Source organism: Tiliqua scincoides, chromosome 8 (assembly GCF_035046505.1).
Source record: "Tiliqua scincoides isolate rTilSci1 chromosome 8, rTilSci1.hap2, whole genome shotgun sequence".
Taxonomy (NCBI): Eukaryota; Metazoa; Chordata; class Lepidosauria; order Squamata; family Scincidae; genus Tiliqua; species Tiliqua scincoides.
In genome coordinates this window covers 40,072,822-40,097,039 of record NC_089828.1, presented here as the reverse complement: position 1 = coordinate 40,097,039, position 24,218 = coordinate 40,072,822, and the positions used below count along the sequence as shown (strand labels likewise).

The 24,218-nt window shown below is 45.9% G+C and overlaps 1 protein-coding gene across 1 annotated transcript in view; it reads left to right on the top strand.

Annotated features, from left to right (window-relative positions):
- SEMA6B (semaphorin 6B) overlaps positions 1–24,218 on the top strand; it is a 189,721-nt gene that overhangs the window by 118,574 nt on the left and 46,929 nt on the right. The window contains exons 4-5 of the mRNA XM_066635054.1: positions 14,921–14,981; positions 17,027–17,089. Of these exons, the coding sequence (XP_066491151.1) occupies positions 14,921–14,981; positions 17,027–17,089 (124 nt within the window). The remainder of the gene's footprint in view (positions 1–14,920; positions 14,982–17,026; positions 17,090–24,218) is intronic.

The window sequence follows — 24,218 nt, the reverse complement described above, 5'->3', positions numbered from 1 at the left end:
GCCATGGCTGAAAGTGACATCATCAAGCAAATTAAAATAAATAATTATAAATAATTAAAGAAAAACAAATAATTAAATAATGGGATGCCAGCCCTTTTCCACCATGTGAATTGTCTCTGTAGCCTTCCTGCAGTAACACCCCACACACACACACACAAATTAATCATTGAGATTTTCAGCCCTCTCCAGTGCCCTTACTCTGCAACCTTACCAGCTCAAGCCTCTGTTTTATTCTTTTGGGGGGAGACTGCCTTCTGGAGCATTTGTTCAGCTCCACTTGCATCAGATTGGGGCCATGCTGCTATCCTTGCATTCCCCTGTGCCCAACTTGACCAGGAGCTAGTGCATGTTTGCTTACTCATGAGTAAACACGGCCATGTAGATTAGTTTCGCTTTTCATAGAGCTCAATACATTCATCAGTTTGGAAGGAGGGACTTCCTTCTTGGTGTTTTTGGGGGGCTGCGTTCATCAGATCAGGACCATTCTGGTGTCATTGGACTCACGCCTACTCATGAGTAAACAAACGCTTTGGCTCAGTTTCACTTTCCATAGGGCTCCAAGCATTTTTTTGTTTTATAGTTTTTTGACTGTAACTTTTGATAGAAAGGAGATATTTCACTCCGTATTTTTTCATTGCATTCTGCTGGAAATTCCACATCCAACAGTATATAACATGATGGTATTATTCCTAACCACTGCAATGTTAGCAATTTTGATCACTTGTGGTGTCGCCCCGCCCCCAAGGCTGGTACCTAGAGCGGACCACCCTCCCACCCCTCACTAGCACAGCTAATCGATTCCTGTGCTGGTTCCACAGGAGAGGAGATACAAAGAAGACACGATGTGCCTTTGATTGACCAACAAACACATAGGCAAGCATTTTTGTTTCACTTAACAATAAAGAGTTTTGTAAGATCTGAAATCTTATGCACTCTTATTGCCAGCCAACTTGTATTCTGGCAGAGTTCCTGTGCTTTTAACAGCTTCCTCATAACAAGTTTCAACAGAAACTAAGTAGACACAGTTTTAGTTACCATTTATCATGCAAGGAAATACAGTTCCTGATATATTTGTGAACTTTTAGTTGAAAAGCGGTATATAAATACTGTTAATAATAATAATAATATTTCTACTTGTTACACGAATGTTCACAGAATAACAACCCTACCTGGAAAAAAATGACAACTTAGTTAGTGTTAATATGTGAGCTTCCAAGTGTCACAGAATTCTTAATCACAAAGCATTTTGTAGAACTCAAAATCTCACGAACTACTTTTCCAATCTGTGTTAGCCCAATCATTCTGTGAATGATTAATAATAATCTGTGTACAATTTCTAATGTGACAGGTGTCCGGGCTCAAAACAACCTTTACTCATCCCTTGAAATTCTTCCCTGTATTCAGCTGTCCTGCTGGGATTTGTCCCTGTTGCCAGACATATTAAGTCTAGTTGCAACAATTCAGTGGTAAAATAATTCTCTTTATATGCTCTTCACATGGTCAGGAGCTGACATCTTCTGCAGCAAAACACTAATATTTGAAATAAGTTCCCAAGGCAGAGCCTCAATTTAAATTAAGAGCTACATATAAGCTGGAAAGGAGGGAGACTCCCAAAGACAGTTCCTACATAAGCCCTAGTTTTTATACTGTGGTGTTTCTTTCTACAAAAATAGTGTCAGAATTCAAACTGTGCTTGAAACTCAAAATTACATATGTGAAAATCTTCCCTTATGCATAGAAGGGTTGTGGCCCCTTCGTGGAGAGAGGAAAGGACTCTGCACATGTTCTCTACCTCGCATGTCTCTGACAAATGGCTGCAACTGAGGATGGAGTTCTTGTACCTTTAAGTGTAACATTAAATCTGTGTTTAAGGAGCCAAGTGTAAGGAGGGGGAAGGGGTGCACCAGTACAAAGGGGGCACAGTGCTGCCTGAATCCTGAACAAGCGGACATCAAGGCTGAGCTTGTGGCCTGCTGCGTTGCCATGGCAACCTGCAGTCCATGAGAAGAGCTAAAAAGAAAAACAAGATAAATTAGCAATGGTGGCCAGGTTGGGGGGGGGTAGCATTTGAGGAACCCCAGCTGATAGATTCAAGTGTGCTCCACAAAGGCTATCTGACAGTTCCCGGGTAGGCCCTTTCCCAGAATTCCCTTGATGGAATGGGTGCCTGGGTGAAACCTAGCAGCTCACTGCATGTATTATCTCCTACCTCACCTCGCATACCTTGCCCACCGTGCTTCTTTTCTTTCCCCATAACCCAGGGGTGGCCGGGCACATGCCACTTTTATGTCAATTATCTTGAATGTGCCACTCCACCTTATTGTCACTTTTACGAGCAATTACCACGATAGCTAAATTAAGCCTCCAAGTTCAAGGGCAGTATATCTCCAAGTGCCAGAAGGTACAAAACAAGAAACATGGGAGTGCTGTTGCTTGTTTGGGGCTTTCCAAAGACACCTGGCAGACTGCTGATGCAGCTAGAAAGGTGGTCTGCGTGGATCTTTAGTCCTCCCAGCAGGACCCATTCAGAAGTCCATATAAGGTGCGTTCATTGCCCTTCTGCACAGCCCCGCCCAGCCCCCTGTTCACTTTTTCGACCTAAAGAAGCTCAAGGAGAGGGGTTGCTGAGACTTTGAGACACACAGGTGCAAAGTCAAGGAACTGAAGAGGAGCTACAAAATGATGAATGAGGGCAAGTTACCTGGCTCACCCTCCCAGAGAACTCACTATGCTGCCCTCAGAAGGACAATTGGCCATGGATACCAATACATACACATAGACCCCAAATATGCATATTGGATGTGCCTGGGAGGGTCCTGGAACTTGTTTTCCCCCAAAACAAAAACAGAAAATTGGTACCTGTAAATGTAAGTTTTTGCTCCATGCTCCTCCCTTTGCCCATGTTTCTTGTTGAAAACCTCCCCCTCCTCACTCTTGTTGCAACCCCAAAAACTGGCAGTGTGGGGAGGGAAGCAGAAGTGCTTTTGAGTATGAATTAATTTGCCAATTGATTTGTTTGCGAAGATACCCAACAGCTCTTTTTCCTGGTTCTAACCAGAGAAATTGCCCTGGGTGACCACCAAACCAATTAGCCCACAATGAACCTCACTGCTTGGAAGCAAGGAGGCAAAGCCCAAAATTTCAATAGTTAATGAACTTGGTTAATGAACACAATTTAACGAGCAGAGAAAAAAACTTCCCTGTTTAAAGTTGGAGCAGCAAATCATATAATGTGTCTGCACCAGGAAATTTTCAGCTCTCAGAAGGGTAAACCCTCGGGGGAAACTTCACCCCCACCCCTTTCAGCACACAAGTGCTGCTGCGATGTATGCAGACACAGGAAGTCTGCAGAAAGATGATTGGCAGTGCTGGAGGAAGGGCTAGAGTGGCTCCTTTCCACAAATAAACCCCCAGATTTTGGGAATGAATTAATTTGCCAATTGATTTGTTTGCGCAGATCATGTGGTTACAAATCCGACATGGGTTGAAACTCCCGGATGTTCTTGTGGATATAATTTCCTACAGAATAACTTTGCATCTGCTGCAGGCTGAAGACTTTTAGCACCTGAGGTGGCATGCCAGATGCTGTCATCCTTACCTGATGATATGCCAGCCTCTGTTCCTTCTACTCCCTGTACTGGAAAAGGAAGAGGGGGATAGAGCAGAAGAGGAAGTGTGGCAGAGAAGAGAGTGATGGGCTAAAGTGCTGGAGATGTGCCCACTACTGTCCTCTGCACTTCTGCTCCACCCCCCTCTTCCTTTTCCAATCTAGGGTATGGGACCAGGAAAAATAGCAAGAGAGACGAGTGAACAGACCAGGGCCTCTGAGGGGAATTTTATCAGGGGGTACAAAGTTTCTTTTGGTGCTCTTCCCCAAGGGGGAGGGGGCAATGGGGGCAGGCAGAACAGGGGGCAAAATAAGGCAGATGACAGCCAGAATAGTCTTTGGAGCCCAGGTGTTCCAGGCTTTTTGATGTGGAGCCCAGGTCTACCAAACCATGTGGCACTGGCATTTAAATAAATATGGAAAACCAAGCACACTCCCAAGTCTCTCTAAAAATCTTTGAAATGTAGAAAACCCATTGCAGAAAATAAGCATCATTGTATTTAAGCTCACACTAAGATGGAAAGGGTCCTGTGTGTACCACAATGAACTTCTGCAGCAGGTGTAGCCCTGAAGTGGAGTCCCTGAGCTCCTACCCACTCCTTCATTGTTATTGGATCCACAAGCTGAAGAGCTACTGCATCAGGCCAGTTTCCTCCCAGATTTGACACTGTGTTAAGGAGGGTCATGAATGCATTCCTGGGCCTGGTGTGTATAACTTGCAGCAGCAGTTACCACTGCATGCCCATGGGTGTGCCCCCAGCATCATGTGCAGGCAGTGAGTTCAGGTGAGATAGGAAAATGTCAGATTGCAGGAACTTTCTGGCCCCCCTCCTTTGACACCTGGGTCCCCTTTCTGGGCATGAGTAAAATTACCCCCTTTCTGGGCATGAGTAAAATTACCCCCTCCTAGGCCCTGGAACAGACTGAGGTGGCACTATCACTACCCCACACCAATCTGAGATGACTATGTTATTCGGTCTTAGGGACAGGCAGGCTCTAACCAGTTTTATGGTGGCCTTAAACGTTGCCCTTGAGAAATACAATTCAGCCTTGCAAGTTTTGGTGGTGGAAGGCAGGACTGGCCCAAGATTTCCTGGTGTCTGAAGATGCATACCAAATACTGCCCCTCCTTATCTGATGGAAGTGCCAACCTCTGCTTCTCTCACTCCCTAAGGGAGAGAGGGATGGAGCAAGAGAGGAAGCTTGGAGGAGAGGACAGTGGTGGGTTTGAGCCTCCTCACCTCTTCCAATCCAGGGAGTGGAAGAGTAGCAGTGAAAGTGAGTGAGCAGACATTGGTGGCACCTCTACCACCTCATTCAGCTTCATGAATGGGCTGCTCCTTCCTGGTTAGCAGCAATGAAGTTTTCATGATGCAGAACTACAACCACGTGGGCACTGCCTTTCCTGGTGCCCTGTAAGTGTAGATTCAATATTGTGCCTCTTCTTTCCTTGAAAAATGGACATATCTCTTCATAGAAGGAGGGCCCCATATTTGCCCACTCTCCTCTCCTGAATATTGCCTCCAGCAAAATGGAGCAAACCTCAGTAGAAGGCTGGGGCTGCTGCCACTTAGTGAACTATCCCACTATGGTCTCAATCCTGAAGGCCCAGTGCCAGCCCTCTGCCAGCACTGAGTGTTGCAAATGTGCCATAAGGCATATCCGCAACACTTGGTGCCGAGTAACTACTGGTGCCAGCTCAGTGCCAGTCTGCTGCACGCTGCCCAGAGCCAAAGATGCACTGCAGGAAGCAAAGAGGTATGATGGGGCAGAGGGAGGCATTCTGGGGCAGAGAGAGGAGGGGAGAACCTGGGCAGGGTCTGCGGCTCTGCTCCGTCAAATCCAGAATCCTGCATTGGGCCTCCTGGCCCGACATAGGGCCTCTCAACACTGTGCCAGCTATATAGCCGGCACAGATTTGAGTAGCCCCATTGCAGGGCCTGCTACCATACCCAGTGGAAAGCAATGAATGTCCTGTTCCCCTGAGAAGCCACCAGCAGTTGCCTGGTGTGTTCAGGATGCAGCGATCGCCATTTTGGCACCGCTGCTCCTCTGGGCACTAGGAAGCTCAGGATTGGGTTGTGAGACCACAGTCCACATTACTAGCAATACCCTTGGGCTGCCTACCCTCGGCTTCCTCCAGTGTTGCCACTTGAGACAATCACTCATCTGCCCTCTGGGTGAGCCAACCCAGGCATGTTCTTAATACACTGTGTGTTTTTTTAGCATAGTACAAAATCCCTTTCCATAGGGAATTCCTTGGGTTCCCCTTAGGCATTTATACAGAATTTCTCCTCCATTTACGTTCATGTCTCCCATCTCCCCCGCCAGGGTTTTGTGCATCATAAATCCCGTTCTGGGTATATAATTTTTATCTATTTATGTTTTTAATGGGACTTTTAAACTCTGGGCTGTGTGCTTTGGATGGTGGGGTAATGAAGCGCAGCCATACCATTTGTAAACAGCGCCTCAATTTACTGGGCCTGGAGCTTTGTACATCTAAGTGGAAGCTCAGTTTTCCTGCTCTGCTTTAGATACCTTTAGGGAAATCTTGCCAGTCAGTGAATAGTTTATTGTAGATCTGAAGAGGGATGGCATTTTGACATCAAAGCCCAAGGAACATCCATGGCAGGTTTACACTTGAATTTTGAACCTCAGAACCCTGTTTTTAATCACTTAGCTTTGAATATATGGAAATCATAGACAGAGTGGCTTCTCCTCATTGTTGAAGACAGGCTTAATATCTCTTACACAGGCCTACACACATTTTGCTATCTTAAAAGTTAAACCTATTCTTGGGTATGTTTGGATACTGAATCAAAAAATGGCATTGGCTTTGCCCAATTGGCTCTAGTTTGGGGGGCATGACATAAGCCACCTTGTATGCTAATTCAAATACTAAGAATTCCTAAGAAGGAAGCTGCTTGTATCGGCATAGAAGATAACTATATCATACCCCCAAAACTAGAGCAAATCAGGCAAAACTATTGCTATTTTTGCATTCAGCAGGCTAAAAATATCCTAAATTTGTTCAAATATCCTTGGCAACTAAAAAATTTTTTTTCTGTAGGCCTGTGTTATTATTCTTGAAAGTGCCATGCAAACTGATGTTTCTAAATAGCAAAAAGTATTGAGGTCCCAATTCCAAAGAACTTAAAATATAGAATTTGACTGAAGAGGTAACAGAGGGAAGGGAGGTTTAGGAAGAAGCAATGGATTGTTAGTTCAGTTAATATTTAAACCTTGGGCACAATATCCTAATCCTCACCCTATACTAAATCTAAGTTTGTGTAACTGGATCAACTGTTGAATTGGTCATAGCTCATTGGACAATTATGGGCCCACCTCCAGTGAATATTTGCATGATGAATCTCATGTGGAAAATATGCAGCGTTTCTCATGTCCTCTTTACAAACTCTAAGTTATTTTTGTTTCAAAGTAGAACAATATAGATCTCAGACTGCCGTTTATCCAGTGTTGGGTCCGACAGTGTGGATGCTTGGGTTTCTGCTGCAAATCGGGGGACAGGAAGGTGAGATATGAAGCACAGCAGCAGCAGGGGTGGGATAGAGGTGCTTAACCCTCTCCCACCATCTGCTTTTCTTCTGTAATAAAAGGAAAGGTGTAGCACAGTGATAGCGCATATCCATTGCATGCTGGGAGGTCCCACCTTTAAAGCCCACCATCATCAGGTAGGGAAGAGAAATTTTCCTGCCTGAAAATCTGTTGACCAAACTGAGTGAAGTGGAGCAAGAGTCTGACTCAGTAGAAAGCGGCTTCTTATGCACCCCCTGCTCCATTCAACCAGGGTTGTGGAATCATGTTTGCTTCCAAACGAGGTAAAATACAGTTTGGGCAGTCTCTCCTGGCTGCTAATAGCAAAGACATGAGGTTGTGAACTAAATGGGCTTAGATTCCAGCTAGTGAATAAAGCCACAATGTAAGGGAGAAGTTTAGAGCAAAAAAAGTAATATGCACACGCGCACGCACACGCGCACACACACACACACACACACACACACACACACACACACACCAAAATCAGGCTCATTGATTGGTTGGGATATATGAGGATATGAACATAAGAAGAAACTTACTTCATCAGACTTAGGGCGTAATCCTAAGCTGCTCTGGAACAGGCAAGTCAGGAGGCTTGCACTGTATCCAGTGCAGGATTGTGGCCAGCAGGGGCTTAGTCCCCTTGCCCCTGGGTAAGGGCTGCTGGCCCCAGTAGGTCTCCTCAGACTTGCACCACCTGCTGAGGTGGCACAAGACTTGAAGCCGCTCTGTTCTCCCCGGGGATAGAGGTTGTGATCCGGCGTAACTGCCAGATCCCAGCTCCACATCCCTCTCCTCACCTGCCATTGGGGCCGACCATCGCCCTCCCTCCCTCTGCCCAGGAACGCCTCCCTCCCTCCCCCTCCTTGCCTCCCCCACACTTACCTGTCACCCTTGCATCGGCTCATCTGAGCCAATGCAAGGAGCCGGGAGGAAGCCAGCACAGAGGCCTCCGTCGGCCTCCGCAGACAGGCGCTTCTGGGAGTGTCGGCCTGGCTTCCTCCCACGGAGGCGCAAATGTGTTTTACGGCACATTTGCGACCGTCCCAGGCCGGCCCAAGGAACTTGGGCCAGCTGAACTCAAGATTTGGATTGTGCCCTTAGTCCAGCATCCCATTTCCAACAGTAGCCAACCAGATGTCTTTAGGAAGCCCAGAAGCAGAACATGAAGGGAAGAGCCTCCCCTGTTGTTGCCCCCTCAACAACTGGTATTCCGAGAAATAAATTCAGTTCATTTACTGATGCTAAAACCCGAGGCCAGTGGTTCCCAAACTGTGAGCTGTGGCTCCCTAGGGAGCCACAGAAACCAGCCAAGGGAGCTGTGGAATCCTTGGAAAAAACCCACCACCTTATACAGTATATAGCAGTATTTCTCAAACTGTGGTTTAGGACCCACTATGTGGGTCGCGAACCAATTTCAGATGGGTCCCCTTTCATTTCAATATTTTATTTTTAATATATTCGATGCTACCATAGTACGTGGCTGCTTTTGGAGAAATGTTACAGAACAGTACTTTTAACAAGCTATTATATATATTCTTTTAACAGTGATAGTAAATGGGTCTTACTCCTGGGTAAGTGTGGGTAGGATTGCAGCCTAGGATTGTTAAAAATTTCCCTGCTTGTTGACATCACTTCCGGTCATGACATCACGGTGGGTTCTGACAGATTCTCATTCTAAAAAGTGGGTCCCACTGCTAAATGTGTGAGAACCACTGACTAGTGTATAGGATTGTAGTCCCAATGGGGAGCTGTGGCCAATGGCCCAGTAGGTCAAGGGAGCCGCCAGCTGAAAAAGTTTGGAAACTGCTGCCCTAGGCCATCATATTATTGGGTTATAGTCCCCTCCGTTCAGGTTTATGTATTATAATAGCAAACAAAAATAAACAATTATAACAGCAAACAAAAATTAAAATAGCTATCTTACAAGGGATATGTGAATTCTGGTTAATGCTAAAGATTCATCTGAACAATTGCTGGTTTTTATATTTCCAAAACGAAAATGACCCAAAATCTTTGTCCCAGCATGCATTGCTGCAAGTGACATACTTTTGTACTGGGGACAATCTAATTCAGCATTTCTCAACATTTGGCCTCAGCTGCACCACTTCACATGGTCCATCTATTCAAAGTACCACTGGAAGTAACTGGTGATGACATCATTGCTAGTTACTTCTGGGTTGGGAGGCCAGATGCAAGGTGACAAATACCAGTGAGAGGCTTAGGGTGGATGAGAGGGCTTTTTCAAGTGTGGAAAAGCATGCTTTGAGCTCTGCCCACCAAGCCGAGCCTCCTACCACTGTTTGTTGTGTCACGTTCCTGGTCTCACTGCCGAGTGGCAGGTAAACAGGGGTTCCAGGAGTACCACCAGACATCACCTAAAGTATCTGCACCATTGGTTGAGAAACACTGGTCTAATCTATTGAAGTTCATAAAAGAACTGTTTTTCCCTGCTTTCAATCTATAGCCAACATATTTATTCATTAACCCCAACGGAGCAGCTTTTGTTCAGTTTAATTGTGATGAATAAAACTTTAAAAGACAAGAAACATCTGTAAGATGAATCTAGCCTCCCAGCACATAAACTACCCACTTTTGGTTCTACTGCATACATCACCATCATTCTTGGAGCATTGTGGTAGCACTTAGAAGGCAAATTTTTAACAACCAAGTCTGGCAACTTAGGGCCCAATCCTATCCAACTTTCCAGCACTGATGCAGCTGTGCCAGTGGGGTACATGCTGCATTCTGTGATGGTGGGGCAGTCATGGAGGCCTCCTCAAGGTAAAGGAACATTTATTCCCTTATCTTGAGTCTGCATTGCAGCTGCATCAGGCTTGGAAAGTTGGATAGGACTGGGCTCTTAGCTGTGGTGACTATGGCAGAAAACCAGCCCACATCATAGGGTGCTAGTAGGATGACCCTAGCACCCTAGCACCTCTAGGACATGTTATTGGAAGTAGGGAGAGGGGCAGCATGCTGCCTTTGACCATTTTTCTATCTCAATAGCACTTCCCAGTGCTATTGCCAGACCAACATGCATCTTGATGGTCAACACGCATCTTGTTCAAGCTCTGAGGATTTTTATTCCCTTTTCCACAGTTGCCCTTCTGCACTTTCAGTTGTCCTCTGTCCCTCACTACTTTCAGTGCCTGGTGTGGCAGATCCACACTATTACTCTTACAGCAGAAAACACCAGTGTTTCCCTGCAGCAAATACACAACATGTGAATGCAACACTCATACATGTGCATAACTAGGAAATTGAAGAGACAAGTTTCTCCTTTTCATTGGGAAGAAGATAATTTTTTTCAAAATTTGTGTACAGATACAAAATTCCCACCCTTTTAATATTGTAGTGCGAAATGGCCTTTTAAAAGAATTAGACCACAGGTTCAGAATCTGTGGTCCATGGATCACAGGTGGTCCGCGAGACCATGTGATGTGGTCTGCAAGGTCTCCGAAAAAAATCACCCTCCTTGATCCCTTCCAGCATCTCATCAAGCAAGCAATCCCCCATGGACCACCAGAGAGGGCAGAGAATGAACCACCTACAGTCACAGCCGGCACTGAAGTGTTGGCTGTGGCTGTGGATGGTCTGTCCTCTGCTCTCTGACTACCTGAGAGGGTGGAGAACGGACAGCCCACAGCCGGCAACAAAAGCAACAACCCTTACATCTTCTCTATAAAGAATAAATTAATAAATCTCTAATAAATCTTCTCTAATTATTACAAATTTAATCATATTTTTTGTATGTGGAAGCATGGGAGTTAGCATGTGGTCCATGACAATTCCAATTTTTCTCTCAGTGGTCTGCAGGCTCCTAAAGGTTGGGAACTACTGGATTAGACAAATTTGTTGAAAACAGATCTGTTGGTGGCGAAATGAAACATGATACCTAAATGAAACTTCCATAGTCAGAGGCAGTGTGCCAGGTCCTGGGGACAAGCAACAAGGTCTGTTGCCTTGAAGTCCTTCCTATGAGCTTCCTTAAGTACCTGGCTGGCCCCTGTTGGAAACAAATGCTAATCTGGAAGAACCATAATGCAGCAGGCCTCTTAACAGAAGTCTGTCAGTAGCATGAATATCCATGCCTCTGAAGGTCAAATTATGAGTTGCCTTAAGTGTGTCATTAGAACTGATGTGCTTGGGTTTTTTTCTTAATTGGAGTTCTGAGGTGCCCCATCTGGATTGGGACTATAGCCTCCACCTTGTTACAAAAGAACTGGTGAGAGGAGTTATTAATATTGTTTCTCTTTAAAGGCACAAGGGGACTAGCCCTTGTTATGACCTTCAGAGAGAGAACATAGCCAAAATTAAGCACACAGCTCTATTTGATAAAGGGGATCTAGGACTGAATAACAGATCAGCGTAATACAGAGAATCCCCCTCCCTCAAAAAAGATACTGAGAGAGCTTCAATTTCAATGGTCACCGTTTATTATAAAAGAAAAGAAATAGTATTGTATATAAAAATATCCATTTCACCCAAAAAGATATTGCTGTGCCCTGACCAGTGTATAGTGTTCCTAGCTGAGAGTGGTTATGAGTGTGTGTAATGAAGGAGTGTTTGATACATCCAAAGACATGAGGAAAAGGGAAATTTTTAGGGAAGGAGTTCCAGGGATCCCTTGTCTTTCACTCTAAACCCTAAAGCTATAGATGTGGAGGGATAGCAGAGACGGAAAGAGAGTTCTGAAATGCAATTAGCTGCCTGAGTTCCTGTAAAGGTTTGGAGTACCTTGCAGGGACCTGGAGGTTCTAGGTAGTGTGGAGCTCTTAGCATGGCACAACACACACACAAGATGGCTGTTGCACAAAGAAAATCAGCTTGCTGGTCAAAATTCTCCAATTTTTTTGGGTGGGTGGTGGTGCTGGAAAGCTACCTCTCTGCAGCTCTAGGGATAGCTGCCTTAGGGCAGCAACTTTCCAGCACTGATGCAGCTGTGTCAATGTGCTTCATTCTGTGGTGGAGGGGCAGTCATGGAGGCCTCCTCAAGGTAAGGGAATATTTGTTCCCTTAATTTGGGGTTGCATTGCAGTTGCATTGGTGCAAGAATGTTGGATAGGATTGGGTCCTCAATCTACTTATCAATAGGTTTTAATAGACTCTGGAAGCTTCTGCATGGGTAAGCAAAAGTATGACTGGTGAGTAAACAGAAGTTTGGATGGGTGCTGTTAAGAACCATCCTTGCATACAATGTGAGGGAAGATATTTCTACATGGGGAAAACCATAATACATATATACAGAGGAGGTTAGTCAATTGGTTGATTCAGGGTGCAATCCTAACCCCTTATGTCAGTGCTTTCCAGCACTGGCATAGCGGTGCCAATGGGACATGTGCTGCATCCTGCAGTTGGGTGGCACTCATGGAGGCCCCCTCAAAGTAGGGGAATGTTTGTTCCCTTACCTCAGAGCTGCATTGCCCTTAAGTCAGTGCTTTCCAGCACTGACATAAGGGGTTAGGATTGCACCCTCAGAGGGTTACAATGAAAACAGGTGAAATGGTGATGTGACTCACACAGGGAACATTTCTCAGTGGGTATGGAAACACAGGCTGGATGCCGTGATTATACCAAAAGGTTGAGGCAACCAAAGCAGATCAAGATATAGAGTTGCAGGCAGGATACAGTGATTACACAGAGAGGTTGCTTTCAGTAGGCACAATACAAACAGGAGGTGCATGGGAAACATAATTGCATTCGGTGGAGACAGGAGGTTGCACAAATGGGATTATCTTCTTCCTTGCAGGGTGTGTGACTTGGAAGGAAAGCATATTCAAAGGAATTCGAGTCTTGGCCTGAGTTTCAGAAAAGCAGTTTTATATTGTCCATGCATATTGTCCACTTATGTATAGAGGTTCCCAGTGAAGCAGTCAGTAATACAAAATTGGCACCAGATGGTACTGGCAGGCAAGACTGGAGGTGATGTTGTCTAGCAGCATGGTTTGTGTTGTCCGTGATTACAATGTAAGGTAAGAACATAAGAACAGCCCCACTGGATCAGGCCATAGGCCCATCTAGTCCAGCTTCCTGTATCTCACAGCGGCCCACCAAATGCCCAGGGAGTACACCAGACAACAAGAAGACCTGCAAGGCCTCCTGGGAATTGTAGTTAAGAACATAAGAACAGCCCCGCTGGATCAGGCCATAGGCCCATCTAGTCCAGCTTCCTGTATCTCACAGCGGCCCACCAAATGCCCCAGGGAGCACACCAGATAACAAGAGACCTCATCCTGGTGCCCTCCCTTGCATCTGGCATTCTGACATAGCCCATTTCTAAAATCAGGAGGTTGCGCATACACATCATGGCTTGTACCCCATAATGGATTTTTCCTCCAGAAACTTGTCCAATCCCCTTTTAAAGGTGTCTAGGCTAGACGCCAGCACCACATCCTGTGGCAAGGAGTTCCACAGACCGACCACACGCTGAGTAAAGAAATATTTTCTTTTGTCTGTCCTAACCCGCCCAACACTCAATTTTAGTGGATGTCCCCTGGTTCTGGTATTATGTGAGAGTGTAAAGAGCATCTCCCTATCCACTCTGTCCATCCCCTGCATAATTTTGTATGTCTCAATCATGTCCCCCTCAGGTGTCTCTTTTCTAGGCCGAAGAGGCCCAAACGTCATAGCCTTTCCTCATATGGAAGGTGCCCCAGCCCCGTAATCAACTTAGTCGCTCTCTTTTGCACCTTTTCCATTTCCACTATGTCTTTTTTGAGATGCGGCGACCAGAACTGGACACAATACTCCAGGTGTGGTCTTACCATAGGTTTGTACAACGGCATTATAATACTAGCCATTTTGTTCTCAATACCCTTCATAATGATCCCAAGCATAGAATTGGCCTTCTTCACTGCCGCCGCACATTGGGTCGACACTTTCATCGACCTGTCCACCACCACCCCAAGATCTCTCTCCTGATCTGTCACAGACAGCTCAGAACCCATCAGCCTATATCTAAAGTTTTGATTTTTTGCCCCAATGTGCATGACTTTACACTTACTGACATTGAAGCGCATCTGCCATTTTGCTGCCCATTCTGCCAGTCTGGAGAGATCCTTCTGGAGCTCCTCACAATCACTTCTGGTCTTCACCACTCGGAAAAGTTTGGTGTCGTCTGCAAACTTAGCCACTTCACTGCTCAACCCTGTCTCCAGGTCATTGAGCAAACAGAAAATAAGAGAAAATAATAGAGGGAAAATATGATTCTTGACACCATGGTTCGAGTCTGGATCAGGCCCCACCAGAGCTGCTATTTGCCCTGGAAGAAAAACTCCTATTGGTGCCAGCGTGGAGCATCTCTCTTAGGTCAGATAATATCTGAGCAGGGTGCAGGGTGGGTCAATCAGACAAAGGTTCCACTTTGTAATGTACAAGTGGATTGTTGACCTGTTTCTGGTGGGCTGCCTACTGGCAGGACTTCTGCAAATTAAAAAAAAAAAGTCCAAGTAGGGAGGTCTTGGTCTGATCCAGTAAGGGACTTTGTATACTGTGAATCAAGAGTGCTGAATCAGGATTTTTGATTCAGTTTAGTCTTGCCTTACCTGTTATGAGGTCCTGAGATTGCAGTCTGTCTTTGCAAAAGTATAACACATCCATGGACTGCAGAGATTCCAGAGCTGTAAGAGCTTGCAGGACTGAAGTCAACCCACACTGTGTTTCAGTTGAGGAGAGGGAAGCAGAGCAATCCTTCCTCTTTGTATGTGCATTTCTCTGAGTTGTCTTTTTCTTCCCCCTTTCATTACCATTCAGGGATAACTTGTATCGCATAAGTCTGGAACCTGCTTCTGCTGGCGAGATGCGCTACCATCGGGTAAGAAATAAACACCAGCATTGGAAAGTCTTTCCAGCTCAAAGGGAACCCTTCCTCTGCCATTTTAAGGGGTGGGGGTGATATTTGCTGCTGCTGTAGAGAATGTGGGGTCCAGATCACATCATAATTTGCTAATTGTAATCTCCATCTAAAGAGCTAAGAGGCTCTTTAAAATACAAGTGTCACGCCCATATAGTGCAGTGAGTCCTAAGCATGTTCACTCAGAAGGTAAGTCTCATTGAGCTACATGAAGTTACCGGTAAGTCTTGTGTATTTCTGCTTAGGGTTACAGTTAAAGTTGCCAGGTTCCCCAAAATGACCCTATTCCTTCAGATTTTTGCTTTCTTTTCAGACAGACAGGTGGTAAAATTTAATCCAAGGCCACTTTTGCACTATCACTGAGCTCAGCCCCAGTACCAGATCTCTCTTCCTTCCTCTGCATCCCACATTGTTCCCCGGGTTTCAGTCTTGTATGGTTGCTGAACCTTCAAAATTGAACTGGGGTCTTCAGGGATCAGCACCAATCTACAGGTGACTACTACTGAGATCAATCCTGGGAATTTTGGTAGGGACTCTCTGGTTTAATAATATTACATCATGTTGTTAAAAAAAAATCTGGGAATAGCTTCAGGTAGAATTGGCTGTTCTCCAATCTTGTGACATCACTAGGTTCCATCTCCAAAATCTCAGGTTTTTTTATTCATCTATCCTGACAACCCTAATTGTTGCAGTATTAGTTGAGCAGGTCTTCCTTAGCCAAAGGAAGAGTGAGAGAATGCAAGCAGTGGCAGGGTATCTGAGGGGTCCTGCTATCTGCCCCTTGGCTGCTTTTGGTGTATGATAAATTTATCGCTGGTAGAGGATGTGCTACTTCCTTAAGACAGCAGTGGTGCACCCTCTGCTGAAGAAACTCTGCCTAGACACCACTGTATTGTACCATTACTCTACCCCTGCTAACTGGGTTAGAGGCACTTTTTCAAGTGGGTGCCTCTTTTTAGCAGGTGGAGAGTAACTGGCCCATCTCACCCCAGCAGTGTCTTTTCTAGTGGCTGTCTGCTGGCGTTTGCTGCATCTTTTTAGTTTGGCAGCCCTTTTGGGACAGGGAGCCATTAGTCATTGGATTTTTCTCTGTAAACCGCTTTGTGAACTTTTAGTTGAAAAGCAGTATATAAATACTGTTGTTGTTGTTATTATTATTATTACTGGTCAGTCTCCCACTGTCATTCTTGGCAAGGTGTGGTGGCAACCCAGCTTGGGATTTCTGGATGAGGCCAAATTAGCAGGATCTTTTTCAGTCTGATTTTCAACTTGGTTTTAGGACAGAAATAGCTTTGGTTGCTCTAGTGCAGGGGTGCTCAAACTTTCAACTTTAGGGATGCTGGACCTTTAACAAGTGTATAGAAGAGAGAATTTCAGCAGGTGTAGCTTGTCATCTGTGGGATGACAAGTTGCACCTGCTGCAATTCTCTTTTCTATACACTTGTTAAAGGTCCAGCATCCCTAAAGTTGAAAGTTTGAGCACCCCTGCTCTAGTGGGTGCAATATACCAAAGACTGAACAGGGGGAGTTAATCCCTTCTGGACCTCTCAGTGGTATTTGATACCATGGACCATGGTATCTCTGTGAGCCACCTGTGTGGGATGGTATTTGGGTACTTTGCAGAGATTCTGGTGTGCCTGCTGACCTATTCTTGGTGCAGTCTGACCTTGGTTCTCCATGCCTTTGTCACCTCTCATCTTGATTTCTGCAACATATTCTATGTGAAATTAAGGCTGCAATCCTACCCACACTTTCCTGAGAGTAAGACCCATTGAACAAACTAGAACTTACTTCTGAGTAGACCTGGTTAGGATTGTGTCCTAAGTGAAAGTGTAAAACATTCTTGACAGATAAAAGTATATTCTTAAAAACCAAGATGGCTAAGGAGTATTACACTGGAGGAGTCCTTTGCCCCCCTCAGAGTTTCAGGGCTGTGTGACTGTACTGATAGGTATCCTTGGCTCCCTTTTTACATGACTGTCTTCTATTGTTTGCTCTTCACACAGAAATTCACATGGAGGTCAAACCAGCATGATATCAACATCTGCCGAATGAAAGGGAAGCATGAGGTAAGTCTGTTGGTGAGATCAGGAGCAAAAGAAAACCAGGGAGAGAAGGTATTAGAAATACCTGCACAGGAATCTGGTTGCATTTATTGTGTAACAGTGCATGTGTGTGCACATGTGTGTGTGTTTGTGCGCGCACATGCACACATGTTCCTTCAATTATGTAGAGAATTTGGATTAACTCAGATTCTGCTCCAAGAAGATTGAACTCTGTCTCTTGAATAAATTATGTACATTCAGCAAGCCTGCCAATAATGATTGTGTAATTGTGCTTGTGTAATTGAGTCTGCCAGCTGTTGGAGAGGACTGTGTGGAGCCCCACTGTTGGAAATGTTGTTAAACCACCCCACTAGCTTCTGAAATATCACCAGGCGTTATCCACTGGGGAGGAACAAAACCTGTTCCTTTGTATCTATAGATTGTTTTGGTTTTTTGCCCAAGGATTTCAGAGATCCATGGAAACTCTGCAGAGCAACTCTGATATCCTTGCTTTTGAAAACTGGATCACTTGAATGTCTATTCACATCTCTATAATTAACTGCTCCTTTCTCCAGCTAGGTTCTGCAAAATTCAGCATGCCCACCATTTGATAATATCTTTCCCCCTCCCTACTTCACCCCAATAGAAATTAAATCAGATAGAATCAGATGGAAGGTGAGTTCAAAATAATTGCTTCACCAATGAAATTACAATATCTACTTTGGAAATCAAACTTACCTAATTGCTTCAACATCCCTAAATACCTGTATATTTTTAATCTTAGCATTTGAACAATAAGGACAGAAAGCTTTCCTTTTTTGGAGAAGAAGAAGAGATTACCATTATGCAGGACTGTGAATCTCATGGTGAATCCAGTGTAGGCTTATAGCCAAGGCTGACCTGTCAATGGAGTGACCTGAATATCTTTTCTGAAGTAGCACAGTTGGCGGAATAGCCCATCCAACTTATAAGCTCCCACCCCATCCATCTACTGTCCTCTTCAGCCTGCCATTCTGGTGGATGCTAAGAGAGTCAGAAGAGGTTCATGGCAGTGGCAGCCCCTGTCTCCCTTCAGTACTTAGAGGAAGAAGGGGAAAGAAAAAAGAAGTTGCTGCAGCTCCAGAGAGAGCCCAAAAAGTTCTGCAAAAGTCCCATCTGCCCAAATGTTGCCCCACCTCATACAGTTTTGATCCTGTTTTCTCCTGTTTACTGCCCTCCTTGGCATCTGCTCTGACATATGCATTCATATGTATGTACTCAGTGGCATAGCCAAGGGGGTGCAAGGGGTAGCAGTTGTAGTGGGCATCAAGCTTTAGGGGGGCAACAAGCTGAGCTTGACACTAGTGACCAAAATTGTGAAAATCTTGGTATGTGCAAATAATACCATCTTGTTATATATCATTGGAAAGGTAATTTCATGCAGAATGCAATGAAACAGGCCACATTAGAATATCTCTATTCTATCAAAAGTTATGGCCAATTAACCAGAAAATGAAAACATAACTGCCTTTTTGGAACAAAAAGTGGATTTTCTTAACTCAAAACTGACCTATGAGACTGATTATTCTGAGTTCCAATGAGATGTTATTATGATACAATAACTTTTTATTTACTTAATTAATTAAATTTGATTATGTTATGGAGGGGGAGCTACAAAACCTTCTTTGATCCCAGGTAGTAGATAGATGCCTTAGCAATGCCTCTGACTGAGGGGAGGCAGCAGAGCAAGTGGGTGGTGAGCTGCTGGGGGGAGGAGGTGGATTCCTCCCAATTTTCACTTTTTAAAAAGCCCAGGCGTGACGTCACTTCCAGTTGTGACATCACTTCCAGGGCAATATTTTGAGCTTGGCACTGGGCTACAAGATCATTAGGTACACCACTGTGTACAATGGGCCCTCGGTATCCACAGGGGGTCTATTCCAGGACCTCCCGCAGATACCAAATTCTGCAGATAATGATATCCATGGCTGAAGGGCCACAGAGGACATTCCAGATGCAACTGAAGTAGCTGGTGCAAACCAGAAATGACTTCCAGTCATGTCTGGAAGGCATTCTGAGGCATGGGGAGGCCATATATGGACATGCCTCAGAACACCTCTGGATGTGACTAGAAGTCACCAGCACGAACTGGAAGTGACTTCCAGTTGCATCTTGGAGACACTTCTGGTTGCTTCTGGGAGGTCCCTCAGTCACAGTCTTGGTATCCATGGATGCAGAAATCCACTGATGCCAAGCCCTCAGATAAGGAAGTCCCACTGCACATTAATTAAAAAGAGTGTTTTTGGATGGCTAAGTGATCCAGCCAGTGTGGTATCTTGTAGCCAACTTGATGACATAATGACATCACACAGGCAATCTGGTTTAAGTACATTTTGATATCTGGAAGCCAAATCAGAGCATGGGCAACACTTCATAGCCACCATAACTCCAATTATTGAAGAGGTTCTTTTTTCATTAAATACTTTTCTGTTTATGGCTCATATTAGACAGAAAGGAGTTTGCAAGTAAGTCTTACTTACCCTGATAGCCACATAGGCTCTGTTTAAAAGTGAGCTACCAGCCACCTGCTGTAACCAGAGTCTCTGAGATCCCAGGAGCTTTTCTGCTCTGGTTCTGAGTCCTTTTAGCACCCCACCCCCCAGGGAACCAAGAGTTTCTGCTACATACACAGCCCAGGGAGACAATAATAGAATCTGGAAATTAGATTTCTTACTGATTATGAGATGTGTCTGTTCCGATCAACAGACCAGAAATAATTAATTACAAAACCAATTATACAAGCCTCCTAATAAATCACATTTGATATAAAATGTTTTCAGGGAACTGAAAGGAGGAGAACACATGAGATGCTGCGTGTGACTCCCAGCAGGGCTCCAGCTTGGACCACCCAGAGAAGTTCCCTGGGAGGCAAAGAAGGATGGTGATGGTGACAGGGGAGGGGGGGGCAGAGAGATGGAACAGTTTCATTGGCAAAGCTGTGACAGAACTCACAGTTATCTGTAAGTTCTTCCACCAGTCCCACGTATGTGGCCAGCCAAACACTCTGCACATGATCAGAACCTCTTCGCTATAACTTCCTTCTGTTCTAGTAACTCCACCTAAACTCAGACCTTGTAGTTACTTTTCCAGGTAAGGTGGGGCTCTACAGCAGTTAAACTTTCTCTGAATTAAAATTGGAGATGCACTCCATTCTTACACCTGAAAAGATTTACTTTGAGAGCATATAAGTCTCACCAATTAGAAGAAGGTCAACCCAGAGCAATGACTCATGCAGAGACACAACATAATAATAATAATAATAATAATAATAACAACAACAACAACAACAACAACTTTATTTTTACCCCGCCTTTCTCCCCGAAGGGACTCAAGGCGGCTTACAACATATTAAAAACAATTTAAAAACAAATAAAAACATATTAACACATCATAAAAAACAGCAGTCAGAGTAAAAAAAATAGGTAAAAAGAGCATAGAGCAGCAGCAAGTCATAAAAGAATCAGGCCTGTAAAAAATATTAAAAGATGTTAAAAAGATGTTAAAAGGCCGAGAACTCAGAAGGCCTGTTTAAACAGAAGGGTCTTCAGGCCTTGCCGAAAGGTCTCAAGAGAGGGAGCCATTCTTAAGTCAAGGGGAAGGGAGTTGCATAGCGTTGGTGCCACTACTGAGAAGGCCTTATTTCTTGCCGCCGCCCCATGTACCTCCCTAGGCGGCGGCACTTGTAAAAAGGCCTTCTCTGATGACCTGAGAGGGCGAGCCGGATTGTACGGGAGCAGGCGATCTCTAAGATACCCTGGTCCAGAGCAGTATAGGGCTTTAAAGGTCAATACCAGCACCTTGAATTGGGCCCGGAAACGAATGGGCAGCCAGTGCAGCTGCTGGAGAAGCGAACTGACAGAGTCGAACCATCTACCTCCAGTAACCACGCGGGCCGCCACATTCTGCACTAATTGCAGTTTCCGAACCGTCTTCAAGGGCAGCCCCACATAGAGCGCGTTACAGTAATCTAATCTCGATGTCACCGAGGCATGGATCACCGTGGCCAGGTCTGCACGATCCAAGTACGGCCGCAGCTGGCGCACCAGCCGAAGCTGAGCGAAGGCCCCCCTTGCCACAGCCGCCACCTGGGAATCCAGGAGCAGCTGCGAGTCCAGGTTGGACCCCCAAGCTGCGGACCTGCTCCTTCAGAGGGAGTGCAACCCCATTCAGCGCAAGCCGATAGTCCAGCACCTGCATCGAGGATTTCCGAACCAGGAGAGCCTCTGTCTTATCCGGATTTAATTTCAGCTTGTTAGCCCCCATCCAGATCCTCACTGCCTCCAGACAGCGCTCCAGGCCCTCAACCGCCACCCTGGAGTCTGGAGGAAAGGAGAGATAGAGCTGGGTGTCATCAGCATATTGATGGCACCCCACTCCAAACCCCCGGATGACCTCTCCCAGCGGTTTCATGTAGATGTTAAATAGCATGGGGGACAGAATTGAGCCCTGTGGCACCCCGCATCTCAAGGGCCAGGGTGTTGAACAGGCATCCCCCAGCCCCACCATCTGGGACTGACCCTCCAAGTAGGAGCGGAACCACCGCAAAACAGTGCCTCCAGCTCCCAACTCGGCCAATCGGCCCAGAAGGATACCATGGTCGATGGTATCGAAAGCTGCTGAGAGGTCCAACAGGGACGCACTCCCCCTGTCCAGTCCCCGGCGTAGGTCATCCACCAAGGCGACCAAGGCGGTTTCCATCCCAAAGCCCGGCCTGAAGCCAGATTGAAAAGGATCCAGATAATCCGCTTCATCCAAGACCCTCTGGAGTTGGGACGCCACCACCCACTCAATTACCTTGCCCAGAAACGGGATGTTGGAGACTGGCCGGTAGTTATCCAACACAGTGGAATCCAGGGAGGGCTTCTTCAGGAGGGGCGACCACCGCCCGTTTCAAAGCGAGTGGTAACATCCCCTCCATCAAGGAAGAGTTGACCACCCTCCCTGTCCACTCAGCCAGCCCACCCCGGGCAGCTCTTATCAACCAAGCTGGGCAGGGGTCGAGCAGGCAGGCAGATGGCCTCACACTCCAAAGGAGTCTATCCACATCCTCAGGCTTCCCCAACTAGTTCTGTTGCATCTCTGTATTAAATAATCTATTTCACATGGCAACTAAGTGTCAGACGCCTTTCAGAACAGTTCCTTGGGAGTCAGCCTGAGATACAGGACCAATGGCAAACAGTTTAACCTGCGTAGACTCCAGGCTGTCACCAAGATAAAGGAGACTGTGCTACGAGACCTTCTTTTGCTGACAACTATGCCCTGAATGCTGGATGAGAACAGGAAATGCAAGCCAGCATGGACAAATTCGAAGCAGCATGTGACAACTTCAGTTTCCTCATCAACACAAAGAAAACTGAAGTGATGCACCAGCCAGCTCCGAAGGCCCAACACCGAGAGCCCACCATCATAGTGAAGGGACAAAAGCTGCAAGCAGTGGACCAATTTACATTACCTTGGCAGCACCCTCTCCAGTGACAATTGACATCGAGGTCCACTGCAGAATCGCCAATGCAAGTTCTGCATTTGGCAGACTGCAGACCGATGTGTGGAATCGCCTTGGGATAAGCCTTACTACAAAGCTTAAAGTCTACCAAGCAGTTGTGCTGACTACTCTGCTGTATGCCAGTGAGACTTGGACTGTATATAGGAGGCACGCTAGGCAACTGAACCACTTCCACACAACGTGCCTCCGCAGACTTCTGAGGATGTGGTGGCAGGACAGGGTGCCAGATACAGAAGTCCTCTCCAGAGCAGGACTGCCGTCAGTTCACACCCTGCTGATGAAAGCCCAGGCACACTGGGCAGGTCATGTTGTAAGGATGCCAGACCACTGCATCCCTAAACAGCTCTTACATGGTGAGCTGTCTCAAGGAAAGCGATCATAAGAACATAAGAACAGCCCCACTGGATCAGGCCATAGGCCCATCTAGTCCAGCTTCCTGTATCTCACAGCGGCCCACCAAATGCACCAGGGAGCACACCAGAGAACAAGAGACCTCATCCTGGTGCCCTCCCTTGCATCTGGCATTCTGACATAACCCATTTCTAAAATCAGGAGGTTGCGCATACACATCATGGCTTGTACCCCATAATGGATTTTTCCTCCAGAAACTTGTCCCTTTTAAAGGCGTCTAGGCTAGACGCCATCACCACATCCTGTGGCAAGGAGTTCCACAGACCGACCACACGCTGAGTAAAGAAATATTTTCTTTTGTCTGTCCTAACCCGCCCAACACTCAATTTTAGTGGATGTCCCCTGGTTCTGGTATTATGTGAGAGTGTAAAGAGCATCTCCCTATCCACTCTGTCCATCCCCTGCATAATTTTGTATGTCTCAATCATGTCCCCCTCAGGCATCTCTTTTCTAGGCTGAAGAGGCCCAAACGCCGTAGCCTTTCCTCATAAGGAAGGTGCCCCAGCCCCGTAATCAACTTAGTTGCTCTCTTTTGCACCTTTTCCATTTCCACTATGTCTTTTTTGAGATGCGGCGACCAGAACTGGACACAATACTCCAGGTGTGGCCTTACCATAGGTTTGTACAACGGCATTATAATACTAGCCGTTTTGTTCTCAATACCCTTCCTAATGATCCCAAGCATAGAATTGGCCTTCTTCACTGCCGCCGCACATTGGGTCGACACTTTCATCGACCTGTCCACCACCACCCCAAGATCTCTCTCCTGATCTGTCACAGACAGCTCAGAACCCATCAGCCTATATCTAAAGTTTTGATTTTTTGCCCCAATGTGCATGACTTTACACTTACTGACATTGAAGCGCATCTGCCACTTTGCTGCCCATTCTGCCAGTCTGGAGAGATCCTTCTGGAGCTCCTCACAATCACTTCTGGTCTTCACCACTCGGAAAAGTTTGGTGTCGTCTGCAAACTTAGCCACTTCACTGCTCAACCCTGTCTCCATGTCATTTATGAAGAGGTTGAAAAGCACCGGTCCCAGGACAGATCCTTGGGGCACACCGCTTTTCATCTCTCTCCATTGTGAAAATTGCCCATTGACACCCACTCTCTGCTTCCTGGCCTCCAACCAGTTCTCAATCCACGAGAGGACCTGTCCTCTAATTCACTGACTATGGAGTTTTTTCAGTAGTCTTTGGT